The sequence below is a fragment of the Stegodyphus dumicola genome, chromosome 1 (assembly GCF_044657685.1).
Source record: "Stegodyphus dumicola isolate Sdum_Otavi_A_Nest chromosome 1, ASM4465768v1".
NCBI classification, from domain to species: Eukaryota; Metazoa; Arthropoda; class Arachnida; order Araneae; family Eresidae; genus Stegodyphus; species Stegodyphus dumicola.
The window spans coordinates 106458747-106483235 of NC_140768.1; the positions used below are offsets into that span (position 1 = coordinate 106458747).

General features: G+C 30.7%; 1 protein-coding gene across 5 annotated transcripts in view; it reads right to left on the minus strand.

Annotated features, from left to right (window-relative positions):
• Kdm5 (Lysine demethylase 5) overlaps positions 1-24489 on the minus strand; it is a 172662-nt gene that overhangs the window by 28308 nt on the left and 119865 nt on the right. For 3 of the 5 annotated variants that reach the window (XM_085818907.1, XM_085818912.1, XM_085818894.1), the window contains 9 exons: positions 22800-22946; positions 22424-22632; positions 18189-18327; positions 17922-18101; positions 16914-17057; positions 11584-11755; positions 7446-7687; positions 4256-4502; positions 12-133 (listed from right to left, as the gene is read on the minus strand). In XM_085818907.1, coding sequence (XP_085675033.1) covers positions 12-133; positions 4256-4502; positions 7446-7687; positions 11584-11755; positions 16914-17057; positions 17922-18101; positions 18189-18327; positions 22424-22632; positions 22800-22946 — 1602 coding nt within the window. The remainder of the gene's footprint in view (positions 1-11; positions 134-4255; positions 4503-7445; positions 7688-11583; positions 11756-16913; positions 17058-17921; positions 18102-18188; positions 18328-22423; positions 22633-22799; positions 22947-24489) is intronic. The other 2 variants (XM_085818914.1, XM_085818901.1) reach the window with 1 other exon arrangement.

Genomic DNA, 24489 nt, shown 5'->3' on the forward strand with positions numbered 1-24489 from the left:
ATATTACTAACACATACAGATGGAACCTCTTGTACTGCAGCGACAACAGGTACTGCATCTTCAGGTACATCAGACTGAGAAGGCAAATTAACAGTTTCTTGGCTTTGCTGAGATGGTGCAACAGTGGCTCCCCCTTAAAAGTGATACAATAAATGCATGAGCGAACATAATATGCATGAAAGAAAGGGGGAAAAAAGCATGACTGCATATAAAATAACTATGTGATTTTTCCTGCACTTCATTAAGAAGTAAATAAAATAAAATAAAATTGGCACATTAGAAATATTTTGTCTTGCTTTATGAGTTTTAAATAATAATAATAATAATAATAATATCAGTTAAGTTACGCCTTAAAAACAAACTTTTTGATATTCTACCTATCAAAAGCTTGTTAATTTAAATTTTTTCATCAGTACTTACTGATCAGAAATTTAATAATCTGATTTCTTTTTTCTATATATATAACTAAAGATACTGATGCTTTACAGTGAATCAGGAGAAAGAAATCAGCATGTACTTATTGTTAAGCTTATTAACCCGAGTCTTCTGGCACTGATTTGCACAGTTAAGGCCCATTTCCATTACTGCATTATTAATGCGTTCCATATGTGTTTCTCCAATCAGCAAGCGAATTCACTTTGATTGACATCTGCAATCCAGTTGGTGTGCGGTGACGGACGACTGACAAATGAAGTTCAACAACGTTCAACTTCTATCCGTATGTCTGTGGAAGGGTTGGGGGTCACAAGGTAAAAAAGGGGCAATCAAGTGTTGTCACCCAAAAATAATGGCGGCAGAAGTAGTGATGAACGCTGGATCAGGGGAAGAATGTTTTGCTAAAAAATACTTATTTCTGAATTAATATTATAGCAAGAAATCTGCGTGCTTAAAAAGACAGCAATCAACTGAATTTAGTTAAAAAAGAAAGAAAATAAGATAGCTACAGTACTAGTTCGAAGACAGCAGTAATTATTGTCAAGAAAATCAAGTACAAAAAATATAATTTTAAGTCCATGAAACAGCAAAATTTGTCGACAATTATTTCATAGTTCTGCATACCTATTTACTCTTAATGAAAATGAATGTCTGACTATATAAAACTGCTAAAGCAAATCAGATAAGGCATTAAAAGATTTGTTTTTCTCTATTGAAACAGGTAAAAACTAATAATGTTATTTATAAATTTGTATTTCTCTACTCATGAATATACCTTTTTGACTTGCATATATTTGTAAGCACATCTTTCACTTGGAATACATTTTTAGCAGTCCGTCTAACTTCAATCGAAATGCCACTTTAAAATTATGTTTCTGTAAGAAATGCCCTAGAAGTTGAAGAACGATCTCTGGCGAATTTTTTAGATGATAGCTCTCCGAAATAAGACCAAAAAATTTTTAATTTTAAGAATTCATTTACTTGATGAAGTATAGGGGCCAAAATTACTAATTGCATTCGTGTGATGATAGCTTAGTGGTAAAGCTGACAGCAGCAAAATTTGCTTTTTGGGGTCGTGAGTTCGACTTCCATACTCTTTTTCCACCCTATTTTGTAGGGTTGTTGTATTTCTATAACATTCTTAGCCCGTGTTCCAATTTGATCTATATTTGTGTTTTATAATTTATTTCTATTATTATGTGCATTAAATATAATGTTTTATTAATGCTGTTATTTATTTAAATTTTCCTAGCAAGAAGTTATTTTGAAAGTTATAATATAATACGAATTTAAAGCTTACTTCCTGTGTATACATTTGTTTACTTCCATATATTCATTTCAGTTTTATGTGAATGTAATGTGTTGAGACTTTCAGATGTTTCCAGCTCTAAACTTTCACTACCAATTAACAATTATGGGACAGTATAACTGCCCTAAACATTTTTAATAAAACATTTTTTTAATTTATCAAAATTCAGTCTGCTCTAGCTGAAGTGCAGGAAGTAATTAATTAAATATTTTCGTTTTCCTTACCTTATGCATATATATATATATATAATTAAAATAGAAATTGTAAAGCTAACAAGTAATGAGACGTAAGACCTATTTGGTCTTAAAAATTTTTTGTGCATAATGCTGCAAAAATATATGAAATAATAGTAGGTAGAAACATTGCAGCGATATTGCTAAAAAGTTAGCAGGAGCTGTAGCTCCACGAAATAGTTCAACGCTGTATAACTAAAATATTAACACAGAAAAAATTTTAAAAAAATATTAATCTGGAATAAACTGGAAAGAAACTTCTTACATGCGAAAAAAACTGGAAGACATGCGAATGCTCGAAAAAACTAATCTGACCGTTGTGATATGTGAAAAGTTAATACACATAAAAACAGACAGACAGAAAAAAATATTAAAACATAAAATGCAAAAATTATAATGAAAACATAAATTGCAAAATTACAAAAATACAATAATTACAAAGCGGAAAATGGTAAATTAACCCACTCGTACCCTCAACCAGGTTTTTCAAGGGAAAAATGATTGAGTGTCGAACTAGACCAAATACCATTACGCGTTTCGCCGAAACAGACCATTAAAGCTCTTGTTTGATGAGTAAAATTTTTTATAAAAAACATGAATTGTCCCGAATAAATCTTTTTTGGAGCTTCAATTCTCTGTTCCTTTTTCCCGACGCATCCGCAGAAAAACACATTAAGGTGTTAAAAAAGGTAAATGCAACTCCGAGCAATGCAAAATTAAAATCAAAATAAATTAAATTAAATAGCGGTCTGCTATTAGTTAAAAATACAATAACGTATGGGCTGGTCCTGCATAGCTTAAAGAAGAAAAAACTTTTATAAAGATAATGGTACTGTAATCAAATTAATATGCAATTAAACTATTATATATATATATATATATATAAAGTGGAAAAAGCTTAACTTCTTCTATAAAAAGAAATATGAATTTAAACTTATAAATTAAAAATAATATTTTATGGATTATGCATAAAATATAACTGCACACAGTGCATTTTAAAACATACGAGATTTCTAATAAATTATCCAGCTATGATACTAAAGAAACTGATGCTAAAGTTTCATATATTTTCTGTTTTCTTCTTAAATTTGGGCATATTTTTAAAATATACAATCTCACATTGCAGCCAGCTGTATACAAGCATAGCAAACTTTTTTTAATATTGTGAACCTTTCTTTACAGTTTTTCTGCATTTTTTAAGTACCAGCTATATTTAAATGTGTTGAACTTTTTTACTTGTTTTGCACTAACAGTACATTTTAGTTTTAATTACATATGATTTAATAAATATTTAAGGTTTCTAGAAATGCAAAGAAATTTTAAAAAATTACTTCAGCTTCTATGTAATTAGATGTGTTCATAATGTGCATTATAATCTTACTTATCTAAAAATTACTAATGTGTTTTACTTTCACAGTTCATAAGCAGAAATAAAAATTTCCAATAACATCGAATTTAAGTATCTGAAGAGTCCAAATCCCGTAAGTTAAATACAGAGATATCTGGTGACAGCGAATGCAATTGACCATCGAATTTCCGTATGTGTAAATCTAATGCAATAGTGTAAATGGTCATCTGTCTGCATATGCGTTTCTCCCAATGATGCCACGTGTTCACAACGCACTAATGGAAATGGGGTTTTACAGTGATTCAGAAAATTATGATCCTAACACTGAAATTCATAATTATGTTTGATCAAAGTTGATAATTTAAGGATTGACTCAAGATTAAATTTATTAATCAGGAAAATCATTCTCCAGCATGCTATAGAAAATATATAGCAAAGCATCACAGTATGAAATAAACATAAATAATGACAAAAATAATGAAATTTTAAAATACAGATTCTTAACATGTTTTTGTTCTATAACATTCAAAAATATTGAAATCAATGCAAATATCACATCACTCAATATTAAAATTTAAATCTGTATGCCAAACAAACTAAAAATATATAATAGTAGACAAATGTTTTATTTGTTTGTATTATTAATTTAAAATAACATCATTAATATGCAAACTCAGTGCTTCTCGGTTTTTATCTAACAACTAGATAAAAACCAAGAAGCACTGATTTTGCATATTAATGATGATTTTGCATATTAATTATACAACCATTATTAATCAAACTAGTAATACAAAAATCAACACTTAAATGATGGTTTAGGCAAAAATGCTGAAAAAATACTGATTGTATCACTGTAAGAAAATCAATTGAAGTCAATAAATTACATTTAAGTTATTCAAAAATACTAAAGAAGTAGAAAATTATATTTACATTTTGGAAGATCTTCAGATTTTGAATCTTCACCCACTCGAGCATGCAACCCACTGAAGGCAGTGTGAGCTACATTTTGGAGATGAGGCTTCAATTCAGGATTTGTGGCTGCTTTCCTAAGTTCAGTTGTAATAATCTTTTCAGTTTTCTCTCGAGCAGCTTGTTCTACCATACGTTGTGATATAACAGACAATTTTGCTAATGCAGCAGCTAATTCTTCAGTAGCCAATGACTGTCGAGCTCGGTCCTGACAAACATTAAACTTTAATTTATCAACATTTTTTTTCCCTCCAGTGATGATAAAACTATTAACACTAGACTTTTTTTCAGTACAATAATATAATCTTTTCAGTTTAAATACAAAATGCAAATTTCTTATAAAAATATATTATTCTAGACTACTTATATAGTACATTCAATATTGCAATTATATATTTAAAAAAATACAAATAATTTGAATTCAAGTTCTTAAAATACAGTATTAAATAATAAAATACTTTGAATAAATAAAAATAAAATTTTTTGTTTTATTTAAAGTAGAGACAATTGTGAATTTTGTTCCTCCATATTAAGTTACTAATTTATGAGCAGGAAGAAATTTATAATGAAAAATAATTTCAAATATGTCAAATTTTATTCTTAAATTAAAAAAGAAATTTAAAATAACTCAAGACCTTCTAATAACTTGCTTAATACTTGCTCCATACCTTATTTTAGTGACAATTAATACTTTTAAAAACATTGTTACATTATCAATTCCCAAATACTTTTAGTTTTAATTTTTTTAATCACAGAACTTTCTTGATATTTTGCAATAATTTATCTCAAAATTTAAGCACAGTAAGTATTATAAATAGAAGTATTATCAATTAAAATAGGAAAAAATGTCTTTTATTCACATTAACTTAATCCTCTAAATGCAGATGCTTCTCACAGAAACTTTCAAACATGTAATCTAATTATGATATTGATATAAATTTACAAAACAGAATTATTAATACAGAAATAACACTTATCCCAAAATTTGGACAACAGACATTTAATAATGTTATCAAAAATTTAGTTGTCTGCCTGTATAGATGGGTAGGAAGATCTTACAAAATGTATACGTATACAAAATGCACGTACAAAGATGATAAAAACAAAAGTAGTCTGTTATCAGATCTTCAATTATTCTTTTTAATGCACTAAGTATATCATTCACTATTTATTTCCTATACTGCTTTCAAATAAATCACAGCTCTCAGAATAAGCTTTACTATAATGCAGTTTATCTTGGATCATGAAACAAGTTTAGGCATTTTTGTAAAAAATTTAAATCATATTTTACTTCAATTACATAAACAGAACATTATTTCCATCACAATACATTTCTTTATTTACAGATTTGTAAGATACATGTTATAGGTACAGAAATCATACATTACCTCATCGTATAACTTTTATGCAGAATATCGATTTTAACTTGCTAATGAAACAATTTTAATGACTCAAGCAAATGGAATGGTAAGATACACAATGCATGTAAAGGTAATCCACCTGTGCTGCAGAGCATCTTCCACAATGTTTGGAAACTTTTTTCTCATCTTCAAAGGTATATGTATAGCCATATGTTCTCTCTTGAGCCATTTTGATGACACTGGGGAATACTGGTGGCTAAATCTGGACTAACTAGTAGATAAGGCCTCTTCTGTTATTCAGATTCAGAATTGTATGTGCATATATATGCATGTTGTGTATATACACACATACATACGTACATATATAATGCATACATACAATTTCTGATAATAGAAGAGATCTATTCCACATACCTGTATGTAACATACATTCCCCCTCCCATATTACCTCAGTCTAGTCAAAATCAGAGTCTGATATCTCTTCACTGACAAAACCTTAATTACAATCTTTGGTTTAACAGAACAAGGCACTTTTGTTTTTCATAATTTCTACAGACACATACATGATGACTTTCTCTCACATCAAGCACTACAAGCAGCCCATGACAGCAGGAATATCAAGCTCACTGTGTCAAATTATTTGTAGGAAAAAAAATTAAAAATCAGTAAACTAAGTTATATTTGAATGCCCTACTAAATTTATGTTTTGATTTCAACGTTAAACAATTGTGCCATGCATATTAAAATGTATTTTGCTCCCGTAATACATTTTAATTACTGATTTGTAAGTGTTCTGTATTATTATATTTACTTGACTCTATTTTCCCTCAGTTTTTAACATAAGATTCTAAAAAGTTTTGAAAAATTTGCATAATTTTCCCCTTTTTCCCAAAGTATTTGGAAAGTGAGTTTTTCTACATTTTAAAATGGAATCATCCACATAGTGATTGCTTTCGGACTTACTAATTGATTACTTTGTGAATTTTGACTGCATAAGTTCTGATCGATGAAAAATTATAATGGACAGCTTTAAGAAGACAGAGATATGTAAAGCTCAGTGCTAGTTCTGAAGAAAACTTTATGTGAGGGAACAGATTGAATGGAGTCGACTTGCAAGCTGTAGCGCATTACAAAAATATCAATTTCAGCAAAATTACAAGAGGATTAGGAAATAGCAATAGACAACAATAATACCACGCAAGATTCAAGATAAAGGAAGCAGAAATGAAAATATCTTATTAGATACTGATAATGTTAATATTTGTCTAATAATAATGAATAATGAATAAATAATAATGAATTTTTGTCTAAAATAAATAATGCTGTAACAGTTACTGTTAATCTATCCACAAAGACTTATAATTTGTTATGTTCTTATTGTAACCACATAATTATATAATAAGAATGTTTAAAATATTAAATTACTTGTATAATCTTCCCCTCTTGATTTTTGCACAGTAAATTAGTTAAACAAAGAGGGGGGGAACGCAAGAGTAAATACTATATATAACATTACAAGTTATCCAACCACATTTCAGTCCCAATTGTGTCGGATAATATGACATTTTAGATCATCAGCAATTTTTTCAACTTTTATACTGAAATCACTTTTTTAGCATTCTCTCCATATAAAAGTATATTTGCAAACTTTGGAGATTGGAAACATCTTAATCCAACAAACAAAATGATATAATAAATAGACAGAGGATTAAAAACACTTTTAAGTTCCTTTATGTACTAAAAAAATTATTTGAAATCTGATAAATAAAATTTACAAGTCAAATACTTACTTGCCAAGACATGCCTCTTTCAGTAAGGCATTGTAACGCTTCTCCTTCAGGCAATCTAACAGGTAACTTTTGCAGAGACACTAGTAGAGACAATATTGTTTCTAGTCTTGGCCGGCGAGATCTTAAACACAAAGGACACAAAAATTTAACTTCTTTAGCTAATTGGGCCAAAGCTGAAGATGAAAGTCCTGCTTGTTGTTGCTTCTTTAGAGCAGCAGATTTTGGTAAAGGAACACAATTAACTGTAAGATGAAATTAAGAAATGTCAGCAAATGACAGAAAAATAAAAACTAACATAATACAATGGTAATTATTAGCACAATACAACGAATATTTTCAGAATTCAGTGCCGAATTTTGGAAAAGCTTTGCATATGAAAATTTATGCAACATAATAAGGAAGATTCTTCTCCAATGCATTTTAATTATAAGTTTTGCAATCAAGTGATTTCTCTTTTTTCAGTGCTGATTTAAAATCTACTTCAACTACATAATGTTTTCAACACACAATTTAAGAAAACATTTTACAGGAATAGTTTTTTTCAAAACCAGTTTAAAGAAAAACTGACAATTACAATCATTATATTCTTTTCCACTTTTGTTTCCATTATTTTGCAATACTTAAATTTATGGTATTCAGCACCTAAAAAGCAAACCCTAAGACTTGGGTATACTGATTTTAACCCCTTAACTGGCACGGAAACAAGATTCATTTCCCAGTGCCATGGTTTTTCACATAGCTGTGCGTAGGTATGCGACTTATTAGGGGAAAAATAAGTGCAAGTTTTACTTATTTACTTGACTCTATTTTCCCTCAGTTTTTAACAAAAGATTCAAAAAAGTTTTGAAAATTTTTCATAATTTTCCCCTTTTTCCAAGGTATTTGAAAAGTGAGCTTCCCTACATTTTAAAATGGAATCATCCACATAGTGATTGCTTTCGGTCTTACTAATTGATTACCTTGAGAATTTTGAGTACATAAGTTCTGATTGATGAAAAATTATAATGGACAGCTTTAAGAATACAGGGATACCTAAAGCTTCTGAAGGAAACTGTACGTGAGGGAACAGATTGAATGGAGTCGACTTGCAAGGAAGATGTTTACTTTCACAAAATAAAGAATAAAAGAAAAAATGAATGCACAAAATTTAATGTTTAGAGTAAAAGTATAATAAAAAGATGTAATTATAATAAAAATTATTTTTTTTATAATAAAAAAGATCCCTAAAATGGAGTTTCGATCAATTTTTTTTTTTTTTAGACCAGTAAAGTGTATAATCAGGTTTCAGTGTTATATCTTGTGAAATCAGTATACCTATAAAAACATATACAGTACAAAGTCTTTCATCCAGACGTCCATAATCCGGACCTCAAAGCTACAAACTTTCTGCGCATGTGTATTATTTACGCATGCATGCGCGTTTAATGTATAACGGACAGTATAAGCTAGGCTAAAATTATCTAATTATCTATTTCAGTTAATGTTGCAGATTGCATTGTTCCTTAATCTTCTAACTGGATCCAACTTATTATTTTTTGCAGACTGTTAGAGCAATTTTATAAAAAGTAAGCTTGAACTTTCGATTATGTCAAAAAGAGTTTCCAATTCTGGAGCTGCCAAAGGGTCTACAAAGCGAAAGCGGGGAAAAAAAAAAAAAAAAAAGGATAAAGGCATGGAGAAAGTGACAAAGAGGTTAGTGAAAATGAAAAAATTTCGATTGACAAGTTAATCAGTATTCTCGGCACAGCAATTACAGGACTTGACTAGCGAAACTTTATAACTGAACAAGAAATTATGTTTGTTTATAGAATTAAAGAGAAAGTATTAGCACAAAAAAAGAAGCAACTTAAACAACTTACATTGAAAGAAATGTTTAATAAAGTAAACAAATAATAATAATTATTTTTTTTTTTTGTAAATTTTGATACCCTTTAGATCATAATTGCTCTTTATTTCGTAAATTACGGTTTCATATTTTTAATTGTATAATTTCTGCATGCCATCTTACAAGATTTAAATTGATGATCTATAATCCAGAAAAACCCCTAATCTGGAAGGGCCGAAATCCCGACGAGTCCGGATTAAAGACTTTGTACTTTATTTCTTCTGAACTGGTTGAATGCCACAATTTTGTTCTTGATTTGGCTACAAGCTGTTGGTTCATATACTCATCTACAAAATGGTTAAGGCCAGTTTACATCTGTCAGAGCAGCTCGTAGCGAGCTGCTTGTCCGGGCGTTTCGAATCGAGTGAACGGACCTGTACTCTGATAGATTGTTTACACCAATCAGAGTGGACTGACAACTCGTTTAAGTTTGTTTATGAAATGGATACCGACATGGCAGCTGCAGGAAAGAATAACTATTGAACATACATAGATGTTCTTTGGCTGGAGTACTTGAAGTCTGCGAAGCAGTTTCAAATGAATTAATTTCTGCTCTTGGGAGGGAAAAGAAGAAAAGGAAATGGGTATGTGGCTGGGTAGCTTGCCGCGATGAATTAGGAGTAGCAAATGAACTATTAAATGAATTTCGGATGAGAATGTCCAAAGTTACAAAAATGTTATTGCATATCAGATACAAGAATTTAAAAGAAACTCAGTTTGAGAGAAGTTATTTAGTCAACTGTGGTCATTGAAATTCAAATTAACAGTTTTTCTACTATATACAACTGTTTATTTATACCTAATTCATCATTTACAAAATAATGTAAAAGTAATAATGTGTTTTCTTATTTATTAATAGAAATAATATATTTATTCATCCAGAATCCACAGAATCAGTAGCTCTCTGTGCATGTAATTAATTATGCAGAGTTCTGACTGGAACTGTGTTATTTCTAGAGAAGAATGCAAAATTAACACATGGAATATTTATTCAAAGCTACCATTAACACGACAGAAGTAAACTGTATAGTATCTACATAATTATTCAGAAAATCTTACATAAATAAGAAGTAACAAAAAACTTGGGGGAGCATTACATATATTACCACAGTTAAAAGAATATATATATTATGACATAGTTCCAACAGGAAGATATTTATTGCAAAATGTTACTTTTGGATCCTACTGAAATTGTATTTCTGGACAACACACAAAATGATATCAACAAAATTAATAATGGTTAAATATAGTGATTAAACTTTACTTTTAAAATGCTAAAACGGATAGTTTAAGAAGATTAGAATTCATATAGCATAATTTGTATAAACCTTAATACACCTTCAGTACTTGCACTCACACATCCAAAGCTGAACATGTTTCATATCCAAGTTGAATTGTAACAAATTATAGCCCAGAATGTTTTTATACAAAGTAAGAAATTTAAATATCCCTAATAAAAACAGATCTACATATTTTTCCATAATTCCATTTTTATTTTTATAGTTTATAATATCATATATTTATTGCATCCTCATGTAGGGATGCTTGTAAAAAATTAATATAAGCTCACATAATTATAGAAGTATGCAACATCTTAATGAAGCAGTGAAGTGTTCCCTAAAACAATTCATAAGATGCGTATGCATTAAAAAATGCAATGGTTTGGCTATCGCTTAATCTCGGCATTATAGAACTCACTGTCACGACGTCCCTGCGAACGCTGCTCGGAGTAACTGCCCGGATAGACTTTTCAACAGGTTCAAAGTAGAAACGGAAGCGCTGACTCATCTCCCCTACGTTTCTACTCTGTCAAAGTGAGCGTTTACATTGTCAAAGTAATCCTAATGAGCGACTCGCTCCTAGCCACTCTGACAGGTGTAAACTGACCTTTAGTTTCAGTAACAATATGAAGCACGAGCAGTTCATCAAAAAATAATTCAAAAAAGATAAATGGGTTTGAAACATCTGTTATATCTTTCTTTATTCCTAGAACCTACTAAAAAAGTAAACGAAAATGGAGGACACAGAATAATAATAATAAAAAAGTTTTACTCAAACAACACCAGCCAAATACCGCACGGTCATTACTTTTCACCACTTTAGACACATCCCTCTCTCAGGTAGCAGCACAAAGCAAATGATAGTATTTTGGAAGGGCATATATATATGCCTGGGGCAATTAACGCATCAGCTGAGCAAGGTGTATATATATGCCCACAGCAGTTAAGGGTTAACAGAATGAAACTACATTACCATGGAACCAATCTTTGCACAATTCGCACTGAAGCATGCTATTATTTGATGGCTTATGACAAATGCAATATCGAGCATCAGGGCTATCTTCAGCTCGTTTCCTGATGTTCTTCAAACGAAGCTGAAGCATGGCTTCATGCTCTCTTCTTTCTGCTTCTTTGAAATTGGCAACCTTTCAAACAAAACATAAAAATGAATATTGTAAATACATTGTTTATCATGCATACATATACCACATTAAAAATATTAAACGTTTAAAAATATAAATTTCAATATATTTGTTTCCCGTTATAATCACAGTGAAAATTCTAAAAAGCCATTTCACAGGTGCCAAATTCATGAGAGTAAAAATCAGGTTTTTGGACTTTTTTTCCAAAGGGGTTGTAAGTGAATTTTACAAAGAAAATGGCCATAAATTTAAACATTCCTGAAAAATTAGTTACACAATATGATCGCCTACAAAAAAAGTAAAAGCTACAAAAGCTTATTTTAACATATAATATCTTGATTAAAAACGATTTAGTGCCAATAATGGATAAGTGTGCATAACACCATACTTATAAGTTCTTCCTTTTATTTTAATTCATCAAGAGTCATTTATATTTTTGGGAAAATAGATTTAATATAACTGGTATCTCTCACTGTTTTTCTCTTGCATTCTGAAAGAAATTATTAAAATTTGCTACCTGCTTTCTACATAACAGCAAGCAGTTACAAAATGTATAATAAAACCACTGTGTAACCTCACAGTTTCAGTTAGATTTATACTTGAGTGAATTTCAGTGGTGCTGAGTTTACAAACAAGATGACTATTTTGCTGCTATTTTAAATGCCAATCTGTCAGAATTATTGGTGCAAATTTTAATGAATTTGGTAGTTTGAAAATTACAAAGCTTAAGTTTTTTTTACATACTGTATCTGAAATTTGTTGATTATGTTATTAAATAAAGAGAAATCTCCAATCATTTTACTTAAAAAGCCATTTGTGCCTTTAAAATTCCACTGAAATGACTGGCATAATCATCACCAACTTTCAGGTTGGATACTAAAAACAAATAAACAACATTATCTTTAAGTCTGACTACAAAGATAGTTGAAAATCACCAAACACTTAAAGACATTTTAAAAATAAAGTATGAAAAAAAAATTATTTCGACATTATTTTTCTAAAATAATAGACATTTTAATGATGTCATGATAATGATACTTCGTTTTTCAAAATCCAAATCTGTAAATCACAATGAGTTTTGGTAGTAAAATTTGTCTTAAAAGTAACTAAAATAAATACAGACTATCATGAAATTTAGTATCACACTAGCAAGCAAACCCACCACATGAGTGAGACTGAAAACGTGAAAATAAAATGAACTGTTAATTTAATGTACTGTACACAACGTTGCTAGCTGCTGCCAAAGCAAAATTTATGAGTTCTATGTATACTTGAAAAGCAGCATAAAAACATTTCAATATGAATGAAGCAACAACCAATTCATAAATACTTTTTTTTTGGGTTGCAAAACCAGGAACAAAAACTTCGGACACTTCAGGTTAATATGTACAATCAAAAGTCTTTAATCCGGACTCGTCGGGACTTCCGGATTATAGATCATAAGTTTAAATCTGGTAAGATGGCATGCAGAAATTATAAAATTAAAAATATGAAACCGTAATTTATGAAATAAAGAACAATTATGATCTAAAGGGTATCAAAATTTACAAAAAAAAAAAAAAAAAGCTTAATATTTACTTGTTTACTTTATTAAACATTTCTTTCAATGTAAGTTGTTTAAGTTGCTTCATTTTATGTGATAATACTTTCTCTTTAATTCTATAAACAGACATAATTTCTTGTTCAGTTACGTAGCGTATTCGGAAACTAAGTACCGTTTCATTCTAGCGCTGTCGCAGCGCTGTGGTAGGCGTCCCGCGCATGCGCACTAGTCTTTCTTGTTCACTGACTTTCAATTGTCGTCATTTTGGTTGCTCTATGTTGTGTTTTCAGTTTGCTGTGCACATTCAAAATGTTTAAGACAATTTGTTCTCCCGCTGACTGTGAGATTCGTGCCGTGATTAAATTTTTGAATGCGAGGAATGTTAAACCGGCCGAAATTTATCGTCAAGTGACAGAAGTTTATGGTGAATATGCGATAAGTGATGAAATGGTGAGAAAGTGGGTAAGAATGTTTAATGCAGGTAGAACAAATGTCCACGTCGAGGCTCGGAGTGGTCGGCCTTCTGTTGTCACCGATGATTTGGTAAGGACAGTTGAAGAAGCAATTCATGAGAACAGACGCTTCCCAATGACAACTCTTTCAGAAGCATTTCCACAAATTTCACGTACTGTTTTGTTCGAAATTGTGACTGACTGCTTGAATTATCGCAAACTGTGTTCCCGATGGGTTCCAAAAATGCTCACTGATGTTCACAAAACAAAGCGACTTGGTAGTGCCCTGACATTTCTCACGCGGTACAGTGATGAGGGAGAAAACATTTTAAACCAAATTGTGACAGGTGATGAAACTTGGGTGTGTCATTTCACACCAGAATCGAAACAACAATCGATGGAGTGGAGACACACTCATTCTCCGAAAAAAACAAAAGTTCAAAGTGACAATGTCATCACAAAAAATCATGTGCACTGTCTTCTGGGATAGGAAAGGAGTTTTGCTTACTGAATTTCTTCCCAGAGGTGTGTAATCATTCGTGCGGCACGATATTGTGAGACTTTAACAAAACTAAGGCGTGCCATTTAAAACAAACGAAGAGGAATGCTCAGTAAAGGAATTGTGTTGCTCCATGACAATGCTCGGCCCCATACTGCTGGTGTCACTCAATCGTCAATTCGACAATTTCACTGGGAGCAGTTCGATCACCCGCCGTACAGCCCGGACTTGGCGCCGTCCGACTATCACTTGTTCCTGGATATGAAGCGCAAGCTTGATGGCAAGCGCTTTGGATTTGACGAATGCAGGAAAAATGCTGTGGAGTCGTGGTTATCGAAACTGGCGGGAAGTTTCTTTGACAATGGTATACATAAACTGGTCACCCGCTATGAAAAGTGGTTGATCATTGGCAGAAACTATGTTGAAAAATAGTTTAAGACATGTATTTTCATGTAAAAATAAAATTGGATTCCAAAAAATTGTTTTACTATTTTTTTTTTCAAAACGGTACTTAGTTTCCGAATACGCCTCGTACAAAGTTCCGCTGTTCAAGTCCTATAATTGCTGCGTCGAGAATACCGACTAATTTGTCAATCGAAATTTTTTCGTTTTCAATAACCTCTGTCACTTTCTTCGCTATCGGAAGCGAATTATAATGACGAGGAATTTTATTTAAATCATATCAAAGACAGAGTACATCGAGATGAAATACTACATTTAGTAAGGAATTATAAGCCAAATAAAATAAAAACATCTGCCCTGAAGATAAGGATAGTGCTGACAGATCAACTTCCAATATATTGTGTGCCCGCCGCAGCGTTTAAGATAAACAAAGGATATGCCTTTATCCACTTTTTGTTTAATGGACTTCAAAACATACTTTCGCTTTGTAGATCCTTTACGTATTAGTAAATATATATCAGAAATTCTATTTGACATAATCGAAAGTTCAAGCTTACTTTTGTAAAATTGCTCTAACAGTCTGCAAAAAATAATAAGCCGTGTCCAATTCGAAGATTAAGGAACAACGTAATCTGCAACATTAACTGAATTAGATAATTTTAGCTTATCTTATACCGTCCATTATACATTAAACGTGCATTCGTAAACGTATTTTGCGCACACGCATATTCGCAGCCGTAAAGGTCTTACGCGCATGCGTCAACGCGACGCAAGCGCAGAAAGTTTGCAGCTTTGAGGTCTGGATTATGGGTGTTCGAATTGACGACTTTTGACTGTATATGATTTAAATTTAATGTAATATAACATCATGATTTAAATTTAATGTAATATAACATCATGATTTAAATTTAATGTAATATAGCAACTTTATCTCAATATCAATAAAAGAATTAACTTGGCAATAACATACTACGTCAATAATCTTAAACTAAAACGAAAAAGTTGCCAACAGCAGCTATTTACATCACATGAAAATATAAAGTATAAATGGCATCACATGAAATCTCATGCTTTTTTTCAATGTCAGAACATGACCTTATATAATAATAATAATATATTTAATGTTTGGCAATGCTATTTTTATTTCATATTTTTTTAAACTTAAAATTTTTCATTAAACTCTATGATTTGAAAGCAAACGGAGGCAACACTTTTCAAAATAAAGCAGAAATTTTATCTACAGCATGCGAGACTGTTGCCACTAGGAAAAATGAAGGTGGAAATTAATGTTTTCAGAGTTTTTAATCAATAGCTTGGCTGATTAAAGTCATATGGAGAAGAGAATGGTCGAAATGGCTTCCCACGAATTTTTGGAATGTTGGGGTACCTCTCTTGAAACTTAACACCCCACCATTCCGGAGGAGATAATGCCACAAACCCACAGACACACACAGATTTTAACAGTATGGAAAACAGTATAATTAAGTTTTAAAAAGGGAAAATTGGTTAACACATACAATAAAATGGATGATTTACAAGCAGTAACTCGGTACCTGCCAAGAATGAGCAGTTAAATTACAGACAGCTGCCCTAGATATTATAGTAATTACAGGAAATTTACTACCAACTCAAAACTAATTGCTAATTCACAGAAAGCAGCCAAATACATTATTTGATGCTAAATATACTGTAAAAATGTAAATTTCCGGTATTCGGTTTAAAAAAGGCCTATCTGGTAAATCTGCACATCAGTTTTAGCACATGCACTTACTCAGCAGCCTATTCTTATCAAAAAGCTCAGTAAAATGCATCTAACTATGCTAACCTTCCTTTCCAGAAGATGTTCTACTACTATTTTCATTCAGTTTACACATGACTTCAATCTTATTGAATAAATCTTTCCCAGAAAAGACAAAAACTGCACAATATATTCTATTTTGTTTTGGGGAAAAAGCAGCTAATATCTAAAAATAATATCTAAAAACTCTCTTACTTAATTAAATACCAAAACACATTTCTAGATCCGATTGTATTTAATACATGTCAGTATAAAGTGCAGCATAGTACGTTTTAAACAGGCCCATGATAAAATAGCTTTCATAATAACAATTAAAGAAAGAAAAAGAAAAATTGAACACCTGTAGTAAACAAAATTAGACTAAATAGGAAAAAAACAATTACAGCTCAGCTAATAAAGATACAATGGATATTTACCAGTTAATAAATTGTTTTTAATCATTAAAAATTCATCATAAATTAACTTACAATGGTTGCAGGATCTTTTGCTTCTTCAAACTTCATATCTAGGCATGCTGTATCATCTGAAAGACTATCTTCATTTTCTTTCAATTTCTTCTTTTTATTTTTTGCAGCTGGGGGTACGCCTATGTCTTTACGAGGTGACAAAACCTGATAAAAAGGGGAAAAGTGTAAAAATCTCTTGTGAAGGTTCACAGCTTTAGTATGTCACTATTTTTATTTATGGCTTCATTAGCTTTTGAACAAAAGGTTTCCTAAAACTGTGAGGAACATACATAACAGCACAGTAATAAAAATGAATATTCTGAATTCTAAATTTTATCTATTCATTATTCTGTATATACATTCATATATAAACAACATAAAATGGAGATAGAAGTCTTAAACGGAAAGATCATCAAGTTTTAATTTTAAACAAATACATTGAACTATTGTTTATAAATTAATATTATCCAGAAAATTTTATATACATTTCATAATTAGAATATAGGTAAAAAATGTCTTTATGAAAATTTTTAAAAATCTTTTTAAATTGAAAATTTCAAATATCATTTTTGCAATTTTGAGCCTTGCACAAATTAAACTATTTAAATTCTTATCACTTGTGAGATAACTAAAGAGATATAATTTTTGGCATTTCTGAAATGTCACAATGAAAGAGCCTTGTACAAATTAAACTATTTAAATTCTTATCACTTGTGAGATAACTAATGAGATACAATTTTTGGCACTTCTGAAATGTCACAATGCAAGTAAAGAAAGCATTAAACTTTAAAAATATCATGTTTTTCCAAACTTCATTTTATAAAATAAAATACTGGTCAGTTGTTTATTATCACAAAAATTAATACATTATATCAAGTTTATGTTTTTAAATTTAAAAATAAAAATTAGCATTCTAGAAAATAATAATAAAATCATATGTTGTCATAAATTTGAAACAAAAACTTATAACATTTGTTTTAGGAGTGACTGTAAGTGACCTCCCCTTTTTAAATAGTAAAGGAACACTACCTCAAGTAGAGTGTATGATGAATTTTTCTTCAAAAATGTACGTGCAGTCTTCTCCCTCCATGCTTTAGCTGCCTCTACTTGACCTTCAATTTGAAACAGTTGTTCCAATCTAACAGGTATTGGCCTACCTTTTGCAACCAAGAATTCCAAAACTTCAAGATATGGATTATGAATGCCATTCTAAAGGGAAAAAGTAGTTTTATTCTTTAAACAGAAAACCAAAAATAGTTTTTTTTCCTATGTAATATTAATCTGAAAATAAAATACCTGTACAGCCTGAACTTTAGATATCCAATCTTTTGCTTTCTTGACAGCCTCAGTTAATTGCAAGACATTTGGAAGGTGAACAGAAATATTTACAGCCTCTTTAAGAACAGATTCTAACACAGAAAGGGTATGTTTAGGCCTGAAATAAATTTCACATTTATTATTTTCTGATCTAAATTTGGTATACGTATAAAGTACATGAAGCTTGGAGGCATCTGCAATGTTTAAATCCATATATTAAAAAAATAGGAAATTTTATAATTAAATTATTGAATTAAAAATATAAAGTTATTTTTTGTCTGAATACATATTATCGTTCACAAAAAGAAAGTCGTAGGATTATGAAACTTCATCTTGGTTCTCTGGTTAAATGCAGATCATTTGTTGAACATGTTCAGGGAAGTATGTCCACTAATCATTATTTTTACCCATAAAATTATATCTGTGCATGGTTACAATCATATTTCCAGATGACAATTGGATTATTTCATGTTCCTCACATTAAAAATAACTGAAGTTTTGATTGGTAGTTATCAAATTGATGCCCCCCCCCCACACACACACTTCGGTTGCATTCCAATTTCGGTTATTATGTTCTTTGCACCAACTCGTAAAGTTTCTACTTTGCTATTAATGAAATATAAACCGCCGCCTTTCTGCCTTTTAATACTTCCTTATCAAGTCTTCCATATATACTGCTGTGATAAAAAAACTCCATGGTAAAGGGTTGCCACTCAAACAGGAGAATGAAATTCCAACTTTTCCAGGTGTGTTTTAAGAAAATTCCAGTCTATCCACGTAGTGCGCATTGGCTGTGCTGAGAGGTAAATTAATTATGCACCTCTTGAAAGTACAAAAATTTGCTAATTACATATGATATAGCATAATTTTGGAAGCACAGATTAAGAACGAATGAGATGTAGATGCGTAGAAATGCTGATTGCGAAGATACTTGATGCTTAGAGCGTCCATCCATTTTGAAGAAGAAGTAGTCAAGCCAGAGATTAAATTCCTTTTTCTTTTATTTAAATTCTCATTTGCGGCCACAATTCACTTGGCACTCCAATCGTGCCTATTTCCAGAACATTTTTTGATACTATTGGAATAGAAACGAACACATGATTGCAGCAAAGCATCAAGCCAGGAGAAAAGCACTAGCAAAAGTGGACGCCGTAATTCAAAGGAAGAAGGGATGGAGCCAAAGGTTTCAGTTCTGAGTTTAGAAAAGTTTTGGGTTACCAATTATTTTGATTGGATAAGAGATTTCTGCATTAAGCATTACATAGGATCACGATTAATTTGAATGACGCAGTTTAGACTTATAGTGCTATTTTTAAGACAGAGAGAGGAAATCTCCAAATTAAATATAAAATAAAAGAGGTTATAGCCATTTAAAATTAGAAGTTTGCATTCATAATTTTATCTTATATATATATATATAACATATAATCCCAATATATTACAACTATAATAGGAGTTGTTTTCCCCCCTGAAGACTGAGATTAGAATCTGCCCAATCTCAATTTAGAGGAAAAAAAAAAAAAAAAAAAAAATCTTTTGCAGACATTTTGCAGCTACATGAAAGAAAGAAATATATTTAATAATATTTTTAAATAAATTCAGGTATTTTATATTTATTTAGAAGCATACATAAGCAAAAAAAATATGTGCATTTAATTTCATGATAGTATGTCATCATACTGCTAGAATTAGTTTCAGGATTATGCCAGAGAAAATTGCCTGAAATTTGAAAGTATTATTAACTAATAATAAATATATTTTGAGAGAAGAAACCACATTAAACGATATGAATAACATTAAAATAAATTCCTTAAAAATTGAATTACGATAATCAACGATACTTTAGCGAATATAGTTATATAAAATGGTTAGCCTAGATGACTGATTACCATTTTTTTTTAAATTTTACTGCAAAATGAAAAATAAGGCATTTATTAAAAAGAGAAAGGGGAAAGGTAAAGATTTTGCGATAAAATCCTAGTATACGCTACAACCTTCGCACAATTTTGAAAATTGTCGGGAACATCAAAATGACCTGTTTACTATTCATCATAATGTCACTAAATTCTGTGTGTACCATGTACTATGGTAAACTGATTTTGTTTTGTACGACAATGGGAAGGTATTTTCTTTATTTCAACATGCACTGCACATGCGAGTGTCTCGATTTTTGAGGTTACTGGAAACCAAAGTTGCTGGAAACGTGCTTTGCCTTTCTAAAAGACAAACTGACCAGAACTGCGAAAATTGGCTCTATGCCAGCTGTATGAATGATGCTCACGCAATCCGTAATTTGCCAAGAAAGTGATCACTTCCAAAGTTGGCACAAAACTTGTTTTAGGGATCACTGTATGAAATTCCCCGACTTTTTTGGTCAGTTTTTGAATTCACTGACTTCTTCCGGTTTTTCAGGCAGCGTGGCAACCCTGAAGGTAACTGCCACTGAAGAGCTAGCAATAAAGTTTCCATGGCAAAAAAATTACCTCATGAAGCAGCTGTTTTCCTTACATGAATTTATCTCCCCATCCCAAGAACAGTGTCTGTATTTTCAGTGGGCACAGACTATCTATCTTCAAACATCCACCCACTTACTGTTACTTATTCTGCTTCTGAATGGTCAAAAGCTTTCTGCATTACAGATTCTTCTAGATGATTCTTTGGTGTCATTCAAATGAACAGCTTTGACTCAAATGACTCACAAATGAACTGGAATCAAATTCTGAATCGCAGAGGATTTTGAGAAAATATACTTCGTGCAAAGCTCCTGTCTTAAATTTAGAAGATGTTATGCAACTCTTTGCATTTAAAAACAAATTGATTAAATTGCATCAGGTTTGTCTTTTGCTCAGTTCATGATAAAATATGTTAGACTAACTGGCTACTTCATGAAACACTTTTTTGAACATAAAGATAAGTTATAGCATCAGTATACAGTCAAAAGTCGTTAATTCGGACACCCATAATCCGGACCTCAAAGCTACAAACTTTCTGCGCTTGCGTCGCGTTGACGCATGCGCGTAAGACCTTTACGGCTGCGAATATGCGTGTGCACGTGCGCAAAATACGTTTACGAATGCGCGTTTAATGTATAATCGACGGTATAAGCTAAGCTCTAATTATCTAGTCCAGTTAATGTTGCAGATTGTGTTGTTCCTTAATCTTCGAACTGGATCCGGCTTATTATTTTTTGCAGACTGTTAGAGCAATTTTATAAAAGTAAGCTTGAACTTTCGATTATGTCAAATAGAGTTTCCGATTTATATTTACTAATATGTAACAGATCTACAAAGCGAAAGTATGTTTCGGAGTCCATTAAACAAAAAGTGGAATTGGTGCAAAAAATGGATTAAGGCATATCCTTTGTTTGTCTAAACTTTAATGTTTGTTTATCTAAACTTTGTTTATCTTAAACGCTGCGCACAATGAATTGGAAGTTGATCTGTCAGCACTATCCTTATCTTCAGGGCAGATGTTTTTATTTTATTTGGCTTATAATTGCTTACTAAATGTAGTATTTCATTTCGATATACTCCGTCTTTGATATAATTTAAATCAAATGCCTCGTCATTATAATTCGCTTCCGATAGCGAAGAAAGTGACAGAGGTTATTGAAAACGAAAAAATTTCGATTGACAAATTAGTCGGTATTCTCGACACAGCAATTATAGGACTTGAACAGCGGAACTTTGTAACTGAACAAGAAATTATGCATGTTTATAGAATTAAAGAGAATGTATTATCACACAAAAAATGAAGCAACTTACATTGAAAGAAATGTTTAATAAAGTAAACAAATAAATATTAAGCTCTTTTTTTTTTTTTTTTTTGTAAATTTTGATACACTTTAGATCATAATTCTTCATTTCGTAAATTACGGTTTCATGTTTTTAATTTTATAATTTCTTCATGCCATTTTACCAGATTTAAACTGATGATCTATAATCCGGAAAAATCGATAATCCGGAATCGCCGAAGTCCCGATGACTTTTGACTGTACATTAAATAGCGGCCTCCTAAAGAAATTCTAAAATACCTTTAATATTCATTATGCAAACTGCTCTCATCTATATCTATTTAACTGCATCACTTGTTTAAGAATAAAATAACACTACAGAATTTTAAAATACTATTATAAATAATGAAGATGCAGCCTTTAAAAAGAAAATATCTGGGTGTATTTTATAATATATTTAAAAGAACAATCATTAACTTACCTAGCTTGTAAACAAACTTTAGCCTTTTCTTCCCATCTTTCACCAACAGTTAATAATTCCTGTAATTCTGCCATTACTTTTTCTACAGTAGGATGAGGAGGTATGCTTACACCTTTATCTAATAATTTTCTCAAGACATCTAATGTTACCATTTCTGGATGAACCAAAGAGCTCTGCACTTCTTCTAACCACCGACTCTGCTGCAGTTTCTATATAAAGATAAGTAAAATAAAAAGTACATATTTATGAAGAGTAAAAATAAAATCACTTTAATTTAAAGTTTTGAGATATTTCATACTTTTGCACTGATAAAAATATCTACCATACAGGAATATTACAAAAGATGTACAAGAAAGGTAACAAAAGGATACTATACCTGTTTTAACTGTGGAATTTCCGCTAAGTCAATATCTAAATTAATGCCACATTCAAGATACTTTTCTAACTTTTTGGAATCTGCAACTTCTTCACTTAAAATGTCTTTAGCATCAGCTTCAAATGAAAGAGCTCGATCCAAAAGGTCCTAGAAGAAAATTAATTATTTAATAGAAAATTTTAATTTTTTTTAGTAATTACATTATTATGTAGTTAATTAGCAATCCCCATTTAACCATAATATCTTATCAAGCCACATGGTTAAAATAGGTTTTCATTTTTAAAACAAGAAATATATACACACCTTATATATATTATCTTGGTAGACAATAGTTAAGAGAAAAAGTAAAATTACTACCAACAATGCACTTTTATACTTTTTCATATGCACTTTTATATATTTTTCATATTTCCACATGTTTTTCTAACCTTTATATTCACACAATATTTTAGAGAAAAAAATGAGAGTATTTTTTGCATGGAAAATAGAGATGGGGTCAAAAAAATTGTTCAAGAAGGATAAATTAATATTTACAGCAGGAATTTCCAAATAGGCTTCAATATCATACGCACTTGACAGCTCAGTCAACAGATCTTTCAAAGATGGAATTCAGAAATTTATATGGAACGAATGGCAGAATAACATATCTGTGAAATCTGAAAAATATGGAAAACTGAAGTTTCCAGGAGATTTTTTGCACTGCAAGATGAAGCCATTTTAAAAGAACTCCAAATTCTCTTTATCATGTGCAATTATTAAACCATTATTATTGCTCTGATACAATATATATGAATATATAATTAGATATTCTAAATTTAATGTCCTTAGGCTAATTTTATTTTGTAATTTTTTTATAAATATAAACAAAGGGACCACAGAGTAGGAAAGAAAATACTTTTGTTCATCAAGTGCTTTTAAACATGATGAAAATAAAATGATTAATCCATGTACATATTATTCTGTGGACAGATTTAGTAATGCAACATTTATTATTGTAAAATGAAATTAATACACATATTATCTGATAAGGTACATAAAAAAAAAATTCTACCAATACCTACATTACATTAAGAATAAGACACATCGAATAAGATTTACAGGAAAAATTATTCTGAAAGTAAGAGGATGTGAAGGATTGGAATCTACAGTTTCACAATAAATTCTCCAAATGTAAACTATAGATTAAGACAATACAGATCAAATAAAATTTAACAAGAAAATTTATCCTAAAAATTACAAGGGGTTTGAATTTGCACTCAAAAAGTTTCTTTAATTCAAAAAATTTCATTTATTGCTGGAAAACATTTTCCTTAAGACTAAAAATTAGAAACAGGGAGATGTGATGAAAAACTGGGACAGCTGATACCTAAGGTAAAGTACTAATAAAACACCCAGAATTGAAAAGATGTATGGAGAAAAGGAAGTTAATTTCATCAATAAACAAGTTAGAAAAGGGTGCAAGATTTGCAATATTACCACTGAATTCGATAGTTAGAAAAGGGTGAATGGCCAGATTACCACTGAATTCGGAAAGATGAAAAAAATGACAATGTCAACAAATCTGCTGCATCAGATTAGAGACAGTTATGCTTCAGATAAATAAATTTTAAAATCCACTCATATTTTGAATTAACGTAGCACACAACATAGGTAATTCTCCACTTAACGATTTTTATTCAGTTTTATAGTA